The sequence below is a fragment of the Streptopelia decaocto genome (genome assembly GCF_964273445.1).
Source record: "Streptopelia decaocto genome assembly, chromosome: 1".
In the NCBI taxonomy this organism is placed as follows: Eukaryota; Metazoa; Chordata; class Aves; order Columbiformes; family Columbidae; genus Streptopelia; species Streptopelia decaocto.
In genome coordinates, this window is record NC_138663.1 from 115,689,108 (window position 1) to 115,709,428 (window position 20,321).

Consider the following 20,321-nt stretch of genomic DNA (forward strand, 5'->3'; position numbering starts at 1 on the left):
AGAACAGCTTATCCCCATCCTTTTATTGCTTTTTAAAAATTGTTTGAAGATTTTTACCAGGTGTCCTTCCCTAGCTTTCCCTCTGTCCTTTCCTCTCTCTTCATTTTTCCAGACCCCAGGGTCCAGAAAAATCCTCACCCTTCCTTGGGGGTCTTTTGTCAATTGTTCAAGTCTTTCTTGAGGACCAGTGCTAAAAACTCACCAACACCCTCCAGCCAAGACCATCCTCATACAGAGGAGAGCAGATGAGCTTGGCTGTTTTTTCTAATCTGTAAGGAAGAAACTGTGCACACCTCTCCCAACCATCCAATGGTCTTGCCATGAGTAGCTATTTTAATTTAATTTTCCTTTCCCTGAAATTAGTCTTTGTTTCTTTTTAATTTCAGGATGGCTACCAAGCTCCTTTCAGCACTGAATTAGAGAAATAGATGGTACAGTAGCAGCTAGACTCACCTGTGAATCAAATTAATGTGTCTTGGTGAACCAATTCAGAATATTGTGGTGCTGGCTCTTATGATTTCGTAACATCTCGTGACATTGAATATTTTTGTTAAAGCTCTACTTTCAAGATAATGGGAGAAGCTGAGTCTTAACTTAGGAAGAATTAGGAATCAAGTATCTAGAGCAGCTGACTGTAGAGAGTAATTGGCAAATGAGATCCAAGTGCATCCTAAAGTCTCAGAAAACCAGAAGCCAAATACTAAAAACTGTTGCTAGCTGAGCTTGCTGGAAAGATGCATGAAATCTGTTCATCTGGCTGTTCCTGTGGATGGAGCTGTTGAGCACTGATCCTAAATTCTCCAAAATGCCACAAAGTTTTCTGACAGCCCCTTGTAGGAAGAAGCTGGTGGAGCGTGTGTATGTGTGTGTGTGCAAAGTGGGGCAATAAATTATCACCCACAGAAGCTATGCAGTGGGAAACCTGGACCTCCAACCCAGGACTGATCATAACAGAAGTATCCCTGATAGAAGGTTGTGGGATGCCCTGCATGTTACCAGACACCTTGACTTCAAATACCTGTGTGGGTTTTCCTGGTAAAACACACCACACCACCTTCCCTTTGGACATGCAATGTCCCTGTCATGGGCGCTGGTCGGGAGGTGTCAGAACGTGTGAAGGCACTGGCTGAGGATGGTATGTAGGGGAGTGGTGAACTACACTGGGTGAAATTGTGGCTGTCACTTGCTAAGGGCTGCCCACACGCAGCCCTCATCCCCTGATTAACAACAGTGTTAAAATACACTGCTAGACAGAATATGGCAAAAAATACAGCTTTACAAACTTCTTGACATGAAAACTTTAAAATGTGTGACACCTGATAAAGAGCTGGACACAGAGGCAAACTACCAACAAATAAAGGAAGCTCTGAGGCTGACTGTGAGACCGGTGGAAGACCTCCTGCCATCCTTGTCCTGCTGCGGAAACATTTAAGTTGTTACCAGAAACAGTTTGCAAAGGCTCACACAAAGCCACCATCAGAAATCACTTGAACACAGAGAGGAAAAAATTGCTCGAGGGTTCTTTTGGGAAGGATTAGGTTTAAAATAATTGCCATTTATAAATTAATTTCACATCCTTTTGGAGCTTGGCCTACTAGCATTTCATGGCTTGACTGGAGCTGGCAGAGAGGGTGGGCACTAATTCCAGGGTCTGACTGCCAAGAAAAAGGAAAACATTAAGAGAAAAAATTGGCAATGAAAAAAAAAAAAGCCAGGGAAATATAGGGAAATGAGATTTAGTTTAGGAAAATTATTGTTCTCTGAGCCATGGACTGATTTTATGGCTGGCATATTAGTTGCAGTCTTGCATGAGCCTGGCCTTTGTAATCGATGTCTGAAGAGAAACTGGTGGTGAACACAGCTCCCAACACTTTAGTAGTTTTTAAATCCATGATTCTGTTATTTTTAATCATTTTGTTGAGTTTTTTCTTTTAATTCATATCAAAATCTATTGAAAGCAGTGGGGAGACTCTTCTCAGCTTCAACAACTTTGAATCAAGCTGTGTAAAAATAGATGCAATGTGCTTCAAGACTTCTGTTGCAGTCTTGCCAACTGAGTCCAGTAGCAGTGGAAGACCATGGTTCTTCCATTTTTACACCCAGCATTTTAGGATCATGATTACATCCCACATTAGGATCAGGGCTCAGCCGAAGCCCATGTGACACCTCTCAGCACTTTTGCCTGATGCCAGATTAGACCTGAGAGATCCAGGCTTGCTGCTGCTGTTCTCTCAGGTGCTGATCACATCCATCCCCTCTGCATTTCCCTGGGCTGGTTTGATGGCAGAGAGATGCTCTGCTGCCCAGGAGACATTTTGCACTGAGCTGTGCAGTGGATGAAAGGCTCATTTGCAAAAGGAAAATGTGTGTGGTGAAAAAAACCCAAAAGCCCCGGACACCTGGGAGAGCAGGAGAGGAGTGAGCGCACTGTGGAGCCCAGTTGCAAAGGCTGCTCCTCCTTTCAAGGCAAGTCAAGCCATGGCAAAACCAAAGAACCTGGAATCAGAGGCCAGCCTGACTCACCAGGAGCTCCTCCAGCCCCATGTGAGGCAGCCGACACTTGGCACCATGGTGGGGACTGGCTGGAGAGGAAGGGGCCCAGGGATAACACCCAGCTACCAGGTAAAATCACAGACCGAGAGGTTGGAGATGCAGACACATTCAAGAAAAACTGTTGAAAGCAGATTGTTAGTCAGCCTTGTGGATCGCAGAGAAGGACATGTTTTTCTCATTGGAAGAGAGCCATGATATAGAAATAGACTGAAATCAGGAAAGAGGGCTGCAGCCATAGCTTAGGCTGTATATTTAAACATTTTTGCTGTTGAACCATCTGGGCCTGGAGCTAAATTTACCTACAAATTATTTTCAGTGTTTCTAATTCTTGAGAGGTGAAAGGTGCACTTGATACTTTATGCCAGGAGGAAAGGCAAAATTAATGTCCTGGGGCAGATTTTCCCTGTGTGATATGTGTGTGTGGCTTTGGGTGCCTAATCTATCTGCAAAACCTGCCTTGAACCCCAGGATGGGTGCTTTGTGTGCACGGAGCCCCTCCACAGCCAACATAAAATCTTGACTTGCATTCCTGCTCTGGGTAACTCTGTACAATGATTAAAAAATGCAAATGCACTCATACCTTTTTCTGCTTTTATGCTGTTACTGATTTAGTTTTTTAACCGTGGCTAAAGGAAGACTGTTTCCGTGATTAAAATACTTATGGGAGATCCAGAAAGTCTAGTTTCTGACTCAGCTCAGTCAAATTTGCTCTGTGACTCCCATGCACCTGGATCTCAGGAGAAAGCCCCAAACCCAGGTGAGGCCTGTCGGGTCCCCTAGACATCAAGGAAGGTTTGGTGTGGACCTCTGATGCCTCACAGGGAGAACACGGGACAGGGACTGACAGGTGCTGGGTGGGAAAGTTGTGTTTTGCAAATCTGCAATTTTTGCAACCTTCCCCCACAAAATGAGGCACCTGCAACTAGTCCCAAGGTGAACAGCGCTGCAGAGAAAGAGTACACCACACCAAATTTTAGGTGCCTGAGTGGCTCCTTGGGGACTGGCTTACTGATTCCTCCTTTGAAAGGCAAACTGATGAGGATGGCTGCACTTCTTGCTGGTCAGGACTTAGATGTCCCAGCTCTCAAGGGTGCCCCAGCATGTACACTGGAGTACTGAGTCTTCAGCAAGTCTCACTGGGTTCAGGGTAAGCAAATCTCTCATCCTCTGCCTGTGTTGTTTCTTCTCTTAAGGTAATTTACTCATTTAAATGGCCCTGTGTTAAAATGGTTCCTTCTGTTTTCTTTAGAGAGAAAAGTGTGGAAGTATCTACTGGACAATCACATCCCAGAGCTGGGTTTTTTTCTGATCTTAAAACAAGAACCTTTGTTACTGTCCAATTGCTGCCTGTCAACTTGGGAAAGACTAAAAGTAATTATATTTGGGGATTAGAGAACTTGAGCCTCAAGAGACACAGGGCCTTTCAGCTTTTTAATGCTGTCGAATGCGTTTTTCTCTTCTGTGTGCCATAAAAGCAATAAAATTTAAATATTTTATAAAAGTGATCTGTGAGGGGTGATGGTATGGAACTGATCCGGTGGTTCAGTTTATCTATAATATAAAAATCCCCACAAGGAAAGTCATAAATGCTTCCATCCATTCCACATTATATTTGTATGATCTCAACCAGAAAGACTTGGGAATAATGCTCTTCTATCTAGCTAGTTCTGAGCATGCTCCTTCAGAGACTTTTTTTAACAGATAGCGTGGAAAACTCCTCCAAGGCCAAAATATGTGAATAAGATTTATTAATCCTGTAGCCCCCGTCACTCATGATAATGCTAATAATCCATAAATCTTACATCATGTCTGACATTCCTTGTGACAAATGCATCTCTGGGAGACAAACAATAAATCCCATGTGTGCTCTGCTCCCTTCTCCTCTGCCTGTGAGGAAGCCTCAGATTTGGTGCAGCTCTTCCCAGCTACCCTGGTTCCTTCTTGCTTCCTACGCTGGCAGGGGACTGACACGATCCCCGTCCTTCCCAGGGGACCCCCTCCTCCAAAGCCATCAGTATTTGTCACTGTATTTGCAGTCAGGGTAGCGGTAGGCAAAACGGGAATCACAAGACCGAAGAGGCTTCAGGAGCTCTGTGAGCTTTGCAACTGCCTCGTTGATGCCCTGGTCATCGGTGAAGCCATCAGCACAGTGCTGCAGGAAGCTGTCTATCTGACCTTGCACAGGTTGCAGGAATTTCCCCTTCAGCAGCTTAGGCAAAAGCTCCTGACACACCATGACAAGGCTGTGCTTCTCTCCGATGGAGTCACAGGACACAAAGGCAGACTGACAGTCCACAGTCAAACAGCTAAATATATCTTTGTATTCCTGCTGGTCGTCCATCAGCTGGCTCCCTGTTAGAGACAATTAAACCAGTTGTTAGAAGCACGGTAGTGAAATCTTGGGTAATCACATATGTCTGTACCTCTGTATTAACGTGGGGCTTGTCACTATCTAAAGGATACGGCTACCTTTCACCACCGTGTACTCTGTGCTGTAGCTGTATATGGGCTAATTTTCTCTCTCCTGAAATATGTATATTTTTCTGAAAGACAGCTCTGCAGAACTGCCTGACAGAGACAGTGGAGAGGAGTCTGTCGAGTCAAACTGATGCAGAAGAACAAGAAGAACTGGAGTACTAACCTAAAATGTGGAGTTCCTATAAAAACTACCGCAAATAGTCAAACCCATAATTTTTCCATGTTACCCAAAATCATTAAATTGCAAAAACAGCTCAACGAGCTGGACTCAAGTCAACATCAATAGCTGTTGGGACAAGAAAAAGAAATCCAGTGGAAAATTCTCTGAGAGCTGCTTCTAAATATTTGAGACCTACTCAGCTGAATGTATGAGATGAGCAAAGGCCTTTTGAAAATTTGAACATTCAAAGTAAAATTGTTAAATTATTGGTGGGATAGTCTTTGACTAGCTCTGCTTCCAGGAGTAGACCAATGTAACCTGTGAAAAGTGAATATGATTTTATGTGAAAAAGACAAAAGGGAGATTGTGTTGTTATAATAATGGTTATTAGTTAATGTGATCAGTGCACCTGAAGAGAGTCTGATTTGACCCAATACTTAAAATAAATGAAGTTCTGAAATTTCTACTTGAATATATTGACATTTGTGTGGCAAAACTTTAAAAAGAGGTAATTTAGGAAGACTCCAAATGTGAGCGTTCAGCACCGTGTATGTTGAATGCTGCTGCCAGCCACAGAGGGGGTCAGGCAAGACATAAGTGCCCATGGTCGGTCACCAAACCACTGACTCCACAAACAAATTTCCTGTCACCTTCCCCTCGCTGAGCCCTCCTGCGACAGAAGCCTGCTGAGCCTGCTGAGTACCTTCCTCCTTGTCGATAATCCCCAGTGTGCTAGCATCTCGGATAAACAGATGCCCGTTGCTGAAGACACCAAAGGTGCCACCATCCACGTGGGTGAAGTAGAAGAAATAGTTGAGGTCGTTGGTGCCCATGGAGCGGAGGACAGTGAGGAGCTGGAGGGCCAGGTCGGCGGCTACCTCAGGAGCAGAGCCGAAGAAGTCACGCAGGGGCCGGGTGCTGGCGCTGACCACCAGCCGCCCGCAGGAGCCCAGGTACCGCGGGAAGGGCCATCCCTCCACGTCGGGGAAGATCTGCCGGGAAGAGGGGAAATGGGGTTGATTGTCCCTGCCCTCTGGCCGCTAAACCATGCCCATGGATCCACCTCCCTCTTCAGGGACTTTCAAGTGCTTTGGTCAGCTCGTGTTTTGCTTTCTAAAGCAGCTCACCACCCTTCCACAGCCCAGCCTTCTCCAGCAGCCAGGGAAAGTGCTGGTCCTTCCTGGAGCAGCTATGCTGCTGGTTTTTCTCCCCTATTTCTAAATTAAGAAATATCTGATATTTCAAGATCTATTCCACCAGAAAGTCCAAGATAAGTTTCAAATTCATGAAAATTTTAGGCACAGAAGAGATAATTCTAGGTGTCTTTATGGAGCCTTTGATGTGTCTCTCATGAGCACTGCATAGCTGAAGTCAGGACTTGGAGGTGAGGTGGGGCTAAAACAGTTTTTACTAATTCATAAGAACTGCCTGGCCATTTTGTAAGAGACTTTGCAGTCTGAGGGACAGAAGTGCTGGCTGTCTGCTACAGTGGGGACACCTGCGCTGGGTTCCCCACATCACTGCAGCTTGTGCCAGCCTGGCAGTTATCCCATCTGGAAAACAAACCTCATGACCGCTAAGCTGTGCCAACACAAAGCTTTCTGCCATTCACAATATAACTTGTCTGTCTCCGCAGCACCACTGACCCTGGCAAGGCAGAGTTATGAACTCATCCAGTTTCATGTTTAAGGTTGCTTCATCCTTCTGCTGTAAAGGTGTTTTGGACACCCATGTAAAATCAAGCCATTTCTCTTCAGTATATTTTTCTCACCTGTTTAAGCTGCATTCCCATATCTTTACAGTGCTGAGAGACACACCCTCATGCCCCAGTGAGCTGTGGCCAGGGTGGCTGAATGACCCTTGGCAGACTCCCAGAGCATGAGCACCATTCTTCCTCCATGGGCCTTGGCAGAGCCCTGTGCACTCCCCTCTCCTGTGGCAGGAGACAGATTCTGCCTCTCTTCTTCATGGTATGTCAAAGGGCTGGAGGTAACAACAATGAGAACAGGAGGCTGAGGGGAGACCTTATGGCTCTCTACAACTACCTGAAAGGAGGTCGTAGCATGGAGGGTGTTGGTCCCTTCTCCCAAGTAACAAGTGACAGGACAAGAGGAAATGGCTTCAAGTTGCACCAAGGGAGGTTTAGATTGTATATTAGGAAAAAATTATTCGTGGAAAGAGTTCTGAAGCCCTGGAGCAGGCTGCCCGGGGAAGTGGTGGAGTCACCATCCCTGGAGGTGTTTAAAAAGTGTATAGAAGAGGTTCTTAGGGACATGGTTTAGTGCTAGAGTTAGACTATGGTTGGACTCAATGATCTTGAGGGTCTCTTCCAACCAGAATGATTCTATGATTCTGTGATAAAGGTGGGACGGTGGTGGTGGAAGGGTGAGGCTGCTCCCAAAGGGACATGTGTAAGGAAAAAGAGGAGTCAGGTGCTACAGGAGGGATGCGAAGCCTCTCAGCTCTCTGCCTTCAAATTCAGGGCTCAGTTGTATTTGGGATTCCACCAAATGCCTCTGCAAAACTGCACTATGGCATGGAGCTAGTTATCAGTGGCATGCAAATGGGACGAACAGTGCTGGCATATGGAGCCTGGCAAATCAGTGCTCCTCAAGTCCACGTTCAACCTCAACGCTGTATCTTGGTCCTCCCACACTAAGGCATGCTCTTTCTCTTTTCTAAAGAGGCTGTGATTTTGAATAATATATTAGCAATGCAAACGTAGTACATACACCAGGGATGTGTAAAACCCTGGCTTTCACAGTGTGCTAGTGCAATAACCCACCAGGGTTCTGATTTATTTAAGGGGCTGGGCATCCATGTCTCTCCACAACTTCACAGGCTGATGCAAGGAGCACAGCACGAGTCTGCCCCTCTTCAGCCACCCAGCCCCACAGAAAAAAACACACTTCATGAAGGCTAGGAAGCTTGCCAAAGGCCAGGGCTGGGACTACTCCTCAGCTCGGGGCTGACGCACATCTCATGTGAGGATTTGCTTGCAGGGGGGGCTGCGGGGTGGCATTTCAAGCCAGGGCAAGGTGCTATGTACCTGTAATAAGATGGGGTGTGAATTTACTGACAGGGTGTACAACAGGCGCAGTTTGTCCCGATCGGTGAGGTGGTCCATGTAGATGCTGCCAGCGTCCGGCACCTCAGCGTAGCGCCGCACTATCCTGTCCAGGAGCCGCTGGGATGGGCAGCGCAGCATGGGGCTAGACAGGCCCTGGAGAGAGGGGAAGACACGACAAAGATGTTTATTTTCCAGGCTGAGATGTTGTGATGTTCTTGGCCAGTGCTGGGGTTACGGGCACCTCTGTGCTCTGCCTACTGCACCTCTGCCCCCGATGGCACAGCTGCTGATGGATACAGACACATGAGGGCATCCCAACAGCAAACCCCCTCCTAGGAAAAAAAACGGTGCCATCCAAAAATGCCTGTTCACAGCTCAGGCTTCCAAAATGGCAGTCAGTCTTAGTGGCAGAGCCATGGAAGCTGCAAACCTCATCTCCTCCTGACTGCATGGTACCACGTTGCTCTGCACCAGGAGGCCTCCTCCCTCCGCCCGGGCTTCCAGCCCTGGCATCCCGGCTCGCTGGTGGGGGCCTCCCTGCTGTTAAGCCAGTGAGTCACTCACTCATTAAATAATGTCTTCACTATTTGCTTAGCCTGTGAGCAGTGTTCTTGTAAATACTATTTGTTAAGGTCAGTAAACATGACCTTGAAAGTGTAAATAAACACTGTATGCAGGAACAAGTACAGGATATATTTTTTCTCTGATAAACTTGTTCATTAACTATGAAAAACAACAGCCTGTGCCTATATTTTGTAAATACCAGCAACAAATAAAGAATTGTTGGGCTAATGGAGTCAACCATCACTGTATTTCACCTTTCAGATTTGGAGGTTTAGCTTTTAAAATTGCACAAGCAATCTATGGCTGGGACAAAGGGTAGAGAAATGTATACCTGAGTAGTCGAAAAAGGCCTTCGTTTTGAAGTCAGTCTTCATTAATAGCTAAGGAAAGCAGATATATTGAGAGTTGCCCATAGTGGCACAGAAGTGCTGCCCTACCGTGCCTCTCCTGGGGAAGGGAATTATGTTTTTGCTAAGGCTTTTTCTTCCAAATGCCAGTAGCCAGATTTACTTTTTTGAGCTTTCTTTACAATTCAACGGCTGGGAGATGTGCTTCAGAGGAAATGGCACTGGAGCTTGCATTGCTCCCTGGCATTCTTCATGCTGAGAGCAAAGGTATGACTGAGGTTCTCCCCAAATCATTTGGTAACTCTAGGTAGGGCTCTCTCAACCTGTCTTGTGTGAGCTGTTCATTTGGCATAAAACACTTATTACCCAGCCATGACAAAGAAAGGTACCAACAAGGAAAGGAGGAGTGTGCTGTACTGCTGGTCAGAAGTAGAAAGGGGGGACCAGACCTTCCACATCTCCTTCCCTGCCTCCCTGCCAGCCTCAGTGGGGTCCCAACCACCCATTCCTTTGGCACTGGTTGCATGAAACAAGCCTTAAATGCCAATAACTGGTCAAAGCTACCCGAAAAACTCAACTGAGACTGCAGCCTTGTTTCACCATGTTTTGGTTTTGGTTTTTGGTTTTTTCCCCAAGAGAATAAAAGAATTCGTCAAAAATAATTCTAGTTACAAGTCTTCATACACTTCTGTCCTCTGGTGTAGCCCTATGAAGGAAGTATTTTTTGACCTAATTATCTAAAACCATAGAAGGAGGGGAAGGAAGTGATGGTTATAGATTTCTGTCTCGCAGTGCTTGCAGGCGTGTTGTGGCTGACTCTATCACTTTCCCTTTGGAGGAGAAGTGAGAAAAACTGAGGAGAACAGAGCTGTGTTACAGACAAAAGGTGGAGAAAGTATCTGGCAGCTCAGTGCATATGCAGTTATTTACAGCCAAAGTTAGAAAGCCTTGCTGCCTCCAGGAGTTTGCAAAAGCTGAGACCCTTAAGAGTATACAGGCGGAAGAGAAACCATGGTGGCAGAGAATGTGTGAAAGTTGTAATTAGGATTTCTTCCAAGGTCAGAGCTCACCCTGTTAAGACAGACATGGACGTGGGCACACAGTGGTCAGGTCTGCTCGTTTTCTGGGGAATCGTTCCAGGCATACCAGCAATGGTGTAGGAGCAGAGGAGCAGGGCTGGGTGCTGCCACATTTATATCAACCATCAGTGCAGCTTCCTATGCTTTAATGAAGGCACATCCACCAGGGCTGGAGAGTGGGGCCAGAGCTATTCAAATGTACAAAGTTCAGCACCTGCTCAAGTGTTTCGGCAGAGCAAGGCCTCCCCTTCTGACACCTCTACAGCAGAACAAGAGCTGAAGCCATAAAACAGACAAAAAGATGTAGATGGAAGAATAGTCTGAAGAACACATACTTGATACACTGGAGATACTGATTTTTTTCACAATATCCAAAGCCATTTGCAGTATGACTTGGCAGACAGCCCGATGCTTTGTTTGTCATTGATATGGAAAGCTTCTTATTTACTTTGATTAAATTTCCACATTTTTATATGCAATAATGGGTAGCTCCTGCAATAGCTACCTACATTCGGGTGTGATTATTTTTTTCCCTACTGCCCATTATGATGTGTTTAAGACTCTTGTATGCTTATGTGTGCGCATCTAGCGTGGATGCACCCAGATTTCACTCTGATGTAAAGACGACCTCTGGAAGACAACTTTTCCTCACTCTGCTTTCTCTTCAGCCAGCCCGAGTAAGGACGGCACAGCTCAGGAGCACAGCTGCCTCCTGCCTCATCTGCCTCCACCTGAGTGCAGCTTCACCAAATAACCAGGTCTGGAGTGGGATCCAGGAGGAAATATTTGAATGTAGGTGTCAAAGCAGCTGCATCTCCAGGCTGTTTGAATCCAAGGGTTTTGTTCACCTGCAAAACAGAGAAACTGAGTACACTCTGTGAAGCCACAAGTCTGGTCCCTATTGCAGGCATCACCACTATTGTCCTCCTGTCACAGGGGGTCAGGTGCGGGTGGTGCCAGCAGGTTTACAGGAGGATGTCTCTGACGGTGAGGTGCAGGTTCAAAGAGGCGGCAGGTCTGAGAGGTGGCTCTGGGAGCCTGGTAAAGCCTGTCCTTCCCTAGGACGGATCAGCTGCCAGATCCGAGAGCTGCTGCTTGTGCACTGTGAGCAAAGGGATGCACTGGCCACGTAACCATGGTGCTGGCACATCTGCCAGGGGCTGGCGGAGGTGCCAGTTAACAGTTTCAAACAGTCCATCTAGGAGAGAGTGGCTGAAAATGGCTGGCTTTTCATCTTGGTATTGCTTTTGTTTGTCTTCCTGCAGCATTTTCCAGGCTGTGTTTCGTAAATTTACAGGGCTTTAAATTTTCCCTGTGGGTAATCTGTGCTGGAACTAACCTGCTTTTTTTGTTGTTCTTCCCCTTGAACAGGAAATGCACATGGCATGGTTTGAGGTGATGAGCTCCTGGGTGAAGCCGTGGGTGGCTGGGGCTACCGTGCAGTCTGAGCCTCAACTGAATCCTGCTTGTCTCCGAGGCGGGCTGGATCTTAACACTGAAGACTTTGCTGCATCCAATAAAGATTTTCATCGTGGTGGGTGAAATAATCACTGTGGCAGGCAGCACGGCTGATAGTTGGGTCAGGCAGGGCAGGCAGTGTAAAGAGAAAAAACATTACTTCATGGTCTGTCATTTTGATTTGAGCACATTATGGTGTGTTGTAATTCTCTGCTCTATAAGACAAAATTACCTGAGCCCATTAGCTCTCCTCAGTGCTGCTATATAGGAAAAGCTACAGGAGGGGAGTACAGACACTGCTGGGTGACCACAGCTTTGTGAAATGGGAATGGGGCATCATGTTAGGCATCAACAGCATTGTGCTGTTAACACCTCTGAAAAGAGAGAGTTGGCAAAAAAAAGCCAGAAGAGCAGTGCTGCACGTGAGCATTTGCAGCGACGTATGTCTCTGTGGGGTTGGATGGCTTGGGCAGGATCACCCTGTAACCTGTGGTGGCCCACACAACAGGGCTGGGTCTCATGCAAACTCACACACACCGTATGTCTGAATTATTGTTGCTGAAGGATGTTTTTCAATTCAGACCACTGTGAGACCAGCATTCATTTTGCAGAGCACATGCCTGATCTTACATAGTGATTACTGCCAAAATCTGGAGGTGGTGAGGGTAGAACTCAGGGCCTCTGGATTGCTATGCTCCTCTGTGTATTCAATTCTATTCTGTGTTAGAAAGGACTTATATCCCAGTTAGGTTTTCCTGCTCGATTTACAGAACAAAAAAAACATGAAAACATGAGCAGAGCAATCCTGAGGCCACTGTGCAAAGGTCTTGGCCTCTCTGAAACCTCCTGCCCCCTCTCCAGCTAAAATACTGCAGGGGTTGCTGAAATGTCGCATGGCCCTGGGCATGTCCCCCCAGGTTCAACCCTGGAGCCAGAGTCAGCTCAGCTTCCTGATGCTGCACGAGGAAATTCAGCCACTTGGGAGAAACTGAATCTGTACAATGCCAGGGTGCTCCAGCCAGTGCCTCTGCATGGTGCTGCACGGGCGTTTGTGTGTGTGCATGCGTGTGTATGTGTGTATGCACGTGTATGTGTGTATGCATATGCACATGCATATGCATGTGCGATCCAGCCAGCTCATCTGGGGATTCAGTTCCAGAAAGGACAGGGTAGGGAAAGCTGTATAGCACATCAAGAGCCTTTTAAGGAGAAGGACTTGGGCTCAGCTAATGACTTCACTTTGCAGCAGATCTGAGATACCACAGACCTACATTTCTCCAGTTACTTCTGCACCCAGCAAATGGAAGTTTTAAGCTCTCAACTCCTGTTTCTCACAGCACTGCTGTGGGGGCAACACAGTTTTGCACAAACCCCTTGGACACTCCAGCAATGCCTCACACCTGGCCTTGCCCTCCTGCAGCCCCCTGCAATGCTGCCTTGGGGGACAGCAATGGACAGCAGGTGCCTGGGACGCTGCTCCCTGCCACCCTGGGAGGGAGGAAATGCCCCTGCCCACAGCCCACAGACTCAGGTGAGGGATGCTCTGGGTGGAAAAGATGCATATTTGCCCCTTCTCCCAAGGTTACTAGCCAAAGTACAGCATAGCTTAGCTCCAAAGAGCACGTGTCAACCTGCACCTCACCCCTTGGGAGGGTGCTGGCTTCAGGGTAACCTCCAATGTGAGGCTGTCAGTACCTGGAGTCAGTCCTTCTGGGAGCAGCTCAGGCACAAGCCCTGGTGCTGCTCCTGCTCCTGCTGCTGCAGCATGGGGTCTCCCGCTCTCCTTCCTCGGGCGTGTGGCTCCGCGGGTAACAGAAGTGGAAAAGCTAAAGCAGCATATCTTTAGCACTCAGCAAAGCTGAGTGGATGTGGCAGCGTGCGGGCAGGAGGAAACAGTTGCCTTTATAGGAAAAAAAAATAAGTCGCTTTTTCACAGCCACTTCTCTCTTGGAACTGGGGAGAAGTACTGGAATAATCCTTCTTTGCCTCTCAGAGTCTTGTTTAGAATATATCCAACCTGTACCCTGGCCTCTGCGCCTTGCCAGTGGATATGCTGCTGTTTGGATGAGGTGGGGGAGATGTGTGTGCATTTGAGGAGAGGACTTTTGCTCTCAGACTCAAGCCACCTGCTGCAAAACACACTGGTGTGCCTGCTGTCTGTCCCTGGCTGCCTGTGGCGTCCCTCGGCGTGAGCAGGGCTCTGTCACCATCCCTCCTCTGGAACCTGCCTGCACTGCCACGCTGGCCCTGCCTGCATATCTGTCTGTGCACGCCATGGCCGCCTGTCTGTCTGGTGACAGCGACCCCCCGCGTGCCTGTCCTGGCTTTGCCTGTGACACACCAGGACTGCAACAGAAAGGGCAGCATGCTTCTTCGTGCCTGAGATCATTTGCTATAGATGACAGGAGGGTGAGGGATCGAGGCTCTAGCTCCAACTGCCTGTGCTGCTCACCGTGCTGGCCACAAGCAGAGCGGTCCAAGCTACCCTGGTCAAAAACCCAGCAGAAATATCCTCACACGAGCTGTTGCCATGTTTGTGTGCATGTCCCTATGTTATCCCCGTGCCTGAAGCCAGCAGGTGCTATGGCTTTCCATGAGCCTTCAGCCTCAGCCTGTATGAAGAGCCGGGAGCTGGTGCCCTCCTTGCTGGGGCTGAGCCCCAGCCTTGGCCAGGCTGCACCGTGGGGTTACCTGTGGCTGGAGGGGGGTTGGCCCTGGGCTGCAGCCCTTTTCTTCCCATCAGGGTCTCATTTTACTTTTCCCCTCTGGCAGTGGGCTTGGCTGGGGCGACACAGGGCTGCCCCTTTGCCAGCCAGGGCAAGAAGAAGAGAGCCAGCCATTGTGTGCCCTCCACTTGGCACATTGCACCCGTACCTCCTTCAGACCCTTTTCCCTCCACCCCAAAACCACATGGCAACCCCTCTAGGGCTCCCCACTCCCCCATTGGTGGGGGGCATGTGGACCGTGGGGCACAGACCTGGACCAGGTCGGGGGTGAGGCGCTTGGCCCTCAGCCACTTCTGGAAGCGGTGTGTGCGGCGCAGGGCACGTTCCAGGCTGCAGGTCTTGGTCTTCAGTAGGGAGGTGCAGATGCGCTTGTCAGCCCGGTCGTGTCGGTACTTGGAGGTCAGCCGGGTGATATCGACGAGCCGCCAGCTCTTGGCATCATCGGTGTAGTTGCCCGAATAGCTGAGCAGGTAGCTGGGGGGCAGCTTTAAATGAGAAGAAAGCCAGGTGTCAAACCTGCCAAACCAAAACGAGAACCCCACGGAGAGCGGGTTAACAAGCCACACAGACACCCCTACAGCACCAGCGCGGTTGCCAGCCCCAGGGGCTTCCTGCCATGGCACGGCAAAAGCTGAGTGACCACGGGCAGGCGGCCATGGGCGCTGGAGTGAGGAGAACCAGCCAAAGACGTTGGCCAAGGAAATGTGCTCTGGAAAAAAATGTCCATCTTTGCTTCCTGCTTAAACCATCCCTTGTCATGAATAGTGCGACGGGGCAGGGAATGGAGTGCTCAAATGCTGTCTTTTGGGCCATCTAAACAGAGGGAGGGAAGGGAGAGTGATGCAGGGTTTCATTTCACAGGGAATCCCTGGAGTTTTGAAATTTCCTTAATCCCAGAGGAAGGGCCCCAAAAAAGGAGTGCTCAACACTTTAACGGACACTGCATGACAAAACTTCCTGACAATAAATGCATTTGGGAATATCAAAAAGACCTTTTGTTTTGAGGTGGTGGCTTTAACTCAGTACTGGGGTCAACAGGTCCAGCATCTCTGGCTGTATTTTAGCAGCCGGCATGAGTGACTTCCCAAGGCAGTGTCAGGGTTTGGGGTGCGATGCGGGGGACAGGGAGACGTGTGCCCTGGGCGTGTGGCACCGCTGTAACCACGGAAATCTTGCATTGATTTGCTCCCCCTACACAGACACAGGAGGGGAGCATATGGGCTGGGTAATTAGGCTGTGATTTTTTTTTTGTTTCAGCAGCCCCCTCAGCCCTTCCCACAGACGTTGTCACACATGCAGGAGCTGAGGAGCACGGTGCCTATTTTCTAAGTATGTCTGTAACCCGCTCTTGGAAGGCGGCTGAACTCTGACCTTTGGTTTGGCCAACGTCATGCATTCGCTGCCTCTAAAACCTCCTGCCCTAACCTCCTTACCCAAGTGCGTAAGAAAGCACGTTCTAATTTAATCCCACCATAAATTAAAGCCGATAGCTCAGAAGTGAAACAGGAGAGGCAAGAGGTTCTCTGCAGGATCAGCTAGCTGGAGTTAGATGAAAAGACATTGAAAAATCTGAAAGGTGATCAGTACAGAGAAATTTTGGGGGGATTAATTTCTGCTGATTTCAAGCAAATAACTGGCTCAGTGACGCTAGCCACGCTCCATAATCAGAGACCGACCATCACCCTCCACATGACCCTTCTTGAAGGCAGCACCTCTCTCCCCTTACCCACCATGGATCTGTGCAGGGGAGGGAAAGCCTATCTCCCTGAAATGCTGGTGCTTGCCCTGCCTTTGCTTCCAGCTCTAGTCATGTGCCTCCTTCAAAAGGTTTGCCACAGAGATGCTAGCTGACCAGAATTGGAGGAGCCTGGACTCTTGCATGAGCAGGTGGGGGGTTCAGGCATTTCGTTCATTTGGACATTTTGCCCAATATGAAACTGAAGTTTCTCTATGATTAGGGCATCTGACATGAAAATAAACACCTTGCTTTTTTTTTTTTTTGGGGGGGGGGGTGGGGCGTGGTGGAATGGGGGGAGGAGGGGTGTCTGGTTTTTGTGCTAGCCCTAAAGGGCAGAGAATAATTTCTATGCCTCACTGTGATTTGTTGTGCATGACGACCCCACCCAGTGCCTAATCTGCAAAGCAGGGGCAGTGTGCCAGGCACGTACAGGGAAGAGATGGCTATGGGCTAGGTTCCTCTTTCTTTCTTCCTTCTTTTTCAAATTTTTTTTTTAGTTAAGCACAAATGTGCCTTGTGATTTGGCTCAAGGGTGTGTGCTCAGGGGAGCTCACATCAGGCAGATACCAGGAAAGCACCGCCTCCCACATGAAGGCAGCGCACGGATGTGTGAAATCCAGGGCTGAGCATTAGTTTGAGCATGGATGGAGTGATTTCCTCCGCAGAGCTCCCGGGGGAGAGCCACGTGGGCCTGGGAACCCGGCATGGGCCGCAGCAATTCTGTATTTGGCATCATTTCTGGGCAGCGCAGCATTGGCCTGGCACACTTGCTGGATACTTTTAAGATTCATCATCAAGTTGTGCTGTAACAATAATTCACTCTTGTATGAAGCCTTTTAGCGAAGGACCTGAATGCGTTTTAATTAAGACTTTCAGTAAGATCTGTGTGAATACCTGAGTCACGAATTGCAGATTTTAGATCAACCTAGAACTAAATGTTGACGAAAACCCAACTTGTTTTTCTTTTTTTCCTGGATGAAATGAAGTTTTTGTTTTTTCAGCCAAAATAATTTTGCTTGCATTTGGAGTTTTACATTTTTTAAAGATGAAAATCTAACAAGTTAAGCCTTAAAACCAAAAATAAAAAAATGCCATATAAGAAAAGCATCAAATTGAAGCATTCCAGGTTTTCCAAACTTCCTTCCTGTTACTTTTGGCCAAAACTCATTGCCAGTATTGGCACAATTTTGCAAATAGTTTTGGTCAGCTCTGTTTCACAGTGTTTTCAAAATCTAATGTTCTATGAAAACTTCTGCTGCTGTCTGTTGGTAGGCAGGCTTTGGTATTCTCATTTACAGATGGATAAAGTTGGGCAAAGATAAGGGAAGTAAAGAACATTAGAGCACAAGATGTGTCACCAGCCATTCTGGGAACAAAACCCACATCTTCCTTAGTCAAGTCTGAATGCACGTTGCAGCTCCTGGAAATGATGGAAAATTGATGAAGCAATCAGGATTAACACAGAGAAGCAAAAAGTGCCATCTACCTTTGTGAACATGTCAAAAGGTACACGGGGGTGGATCAAAGAGCATAAGCGCCACTGAAATTTCCCCTGTTTAAGCTTCCACTTGCCAAAAAATCCTGGCTGTTTAAGAAATCAAGTGGGAGAACAAGTTTAACCCCTGCAAAGAAAAGCCTGAAGCTGACTGACTGCTCAGGAACACATTTTTGAAAGTTACCCCTTCCAAAGTGCTCTGAGCAGAGCTATACATTATCATTTATTCGTGTGCTGCACTGCCCGTGGGAAGCCAAGCGCACCTCTGGTTTAGGAAGCCCCTCTACATTCCCTGAAGCAGAAGCATCATGCTCCCACGTTTGCTGCTCTGCACTCCCAGACCCCACTTGGACCCTCTACACACCCGCACCCCTTTCCCTCCGTCCCCTGAGGAAAGCCAGCGTGGGGACCTCCTGCCTACCCTCACGTAGCACCTCTCTCCCACCCACCAGTGCAGCCAGAGGCAGATGCTTGCTGCAGAAGGCCACTGCTACTTTTGGTAGGGGTGAAGGAGTCTGCATGGCCCCAGCCTCCCCAGTGGATAAGCGGGAGTAACCGAGACAGTGCACCTGCAACAAGCTGCACCCATGGAAGCTGCTTTGTACCTGTGGTAGGACCCTAAAACTCTGTACAAGCGAGTGGTGAAGGGCCTGCAGGAGGCAGGAACCAGCCCCTGTGCCACCCCGCTGCAGATAATAAAATGTAGGGCAGGCCATACCCCAAACGCATCCCCAGCCCCTGCAGACCCATAGCAGCCCGTGTCAGCCATTTGAACATGCTGTTTGCAAATCCATCCTGCTTTTTTGAGATAGGAGTCTGGGCTGGGCTGGGAGAAACCCAGCACTGCTGTCCTGGCCCTTCTCAGTGCGGCTGCACCTGAGTTACTGCACGACCTGGTGTTACTGTCGGCACGAGCTGGGGGAGACAGAAAGCCAAGAGAGCAAAGTGATGATGGCTAGGACTTCCAGTGTGCCACAGCGAGGGGTGCCCTGGCATAGTACAGCCATGAGCTGCCTTTTTCCAACAGCAGCAAGTGAAGGATGGATGTTTGGTATTACAAGTCCACCCCGGACAAACCATTATGGTTTTACTATGCTACATTTTATAGGATAGTTTAAGATAGAAATGGTGATTTGTCCAATATTATACTACTTACATTATAGCATTAAAAATACAGTTTTACTATAATCAGTTCTTGTCCCCCAGGCTTTTATATCTATAAAAGGAAGTGCATATGGCTCTATAAATCTTATCGGACCAAATAAACCCTTCCTCTGCCAAGCACTGCCTTTAACTTTCTCCTCAAATACACTGGCAACATTTTCCCTGCCATCATCAGATATGCTCTGCTTTCCAGCCTAAAACTGATTGGATCGATCGATGACCACTTGGACAGTATATGTCTCATCGACTTTGAGGCAGAGGCAATTTCTGCCTCTGCCTTCAAGTTCTCACAGAATCCTCCCAAAAGTGTACTAGTAATTTAGCCCTATCTATTTTTGAGTGCATAAGAAACCTATTGTGCAAAATTCCTTGTGCCTCAGGCAAGTTTAGGCTGCTTTTGATCTTAGTTAACATGCACGTGAAATTCTGCACATTTTTGTTCTTGCACCTGGTACAAAATTATATAGCATGTTTATACGTTTGTAGTTAACATAGTATGTTGGAAGCATATAAAGCTAAACCGCCTTTACCTTTACTGAGTTGCTCATGATAAAATACTTCCAGTACATCTAACAAACTGATTTCTTCCTTCCCTCTTTCCTTCCCCCATCACTCTCTTGAATTGTTTTGGAGCCACTCCTTATGCCAAAAGTTATGCCTTTTACTCTTACTTTCAGATTATAATTGAGGGCTGACATTTGATCATGTTTGTGTGGCTTTAAGAGAAAAGAGACAAAGCAGCAGCTTATAGAAAGTAATTCAATAAATTACTAGGCACTGTAATGGCAATTGGGTGCTAAGTTATTCTTTGCATTGTCTCTCATTAAAGTACTTGGAAATACTAACAGGCAACTTTTAAGTTACTATGCAGAATGCTTTAAAAATTACTGTGCTGAGTTTCTGACCTTATTTCTTCTTTAAAGAATTTCTTGCAAATGGATGTCCCAATGCAGGCGTTGCATTTGTCAAGTCCCAGGAAAGTCCGGCCAAAACTGTAGCTGGGTTTGATGTGGGGTGCAGACGGAGAAGCTGTTGCTGCTGTGGAAGGATTACAGCTCAGAGCTAAAACCAGGAGCAGCATCAATGAACCTGCAACTCTGGAGCAAGGGCAACATATCCAGCGCCCCATCTACAGTAGCGAAGAGCTCTGTCTTTTTTAAGTTACCCCTCTCTATACTTTCAGTCTCTTTCTGATGACCTCAGCCTGCAGTGGTGAGTCCCGAAACACGGCAAGACACATTGGGTGCAGGAGATCCTTCCACAGTCCCCATCCTGCCAGCTGGTCACTGGCTGTATCGGCTTGAGTTTTGGGTGGGAAAGATATGATGTAGGGTGGGGAGAAGGAAATACATGGAGGATGCAGATAACTTGGGTTGCCATGGTTACCTTTCCTTTACTTGGTGCAGCTGCTTTGGCCCCTGCTGACCCTCCCATCAGCCGACTTGGAAAACAACACGAAGAAGGTCTCATCTGCACTTTGTGCAGACAA

At 47.8% G+C, this 20,321-nt stretch overlaps 1 protein-coding gene across 1 annotated transcript; it reads right to left on the reverse strand.

Annotated features, from left to right (window-relative positions):
- Positions 1-734: 734 nt before the first annotated feature.
- Positions 735-20,108, reverse strand: DIPK2B (divergent protein kinase domain 2B). Its single transcript, XM_082065378.1, has 5 exons — positions 19,738-20,108; positions 14,687-14,951; positions 8,241-8,414; positions 5,895-6,183; positions 735-4,905 (listed from the first exon to the last, which is right to left on the reverse strand). Exons 1-5 carry the CDS (start codon positions 19,959-19,961, stop codon positions 4,565-4,567), a joined length of 1,293 nt encoding a protein of 430 aa, XP_081921504.1. The 5' UTR covers positions 19,962-20,108; the 3' UTR covers positions 735-4,564.
- Between the last annotated feature and the right edge of the window lie 213 nt (positions 20,109-20,321).

Coding starts and splice junctions, on each gene's coding strand:
- DIPK2B (XM_082065378.1), bottom strand. CDS start 19,961: ATGGGGCGCTGGATATGTTGCCCTTGCTCCAGAGTTGCAGGTTCATTG. Junction 8,415..14,686: donor TCACCCCCGACCTGGTCCAG/GTCTGTGCCCCA, acceptor CCCTCTCTCCAG/GGCCTGTCTAGCCCCATGCT. Junction 4,906..5,894: donor GATTATCGACAAGGAGGAAG/GTACTCAGCAGG, acceptor TGTCTCTAACAG/GGAGCCAGCTGATGGACGAC.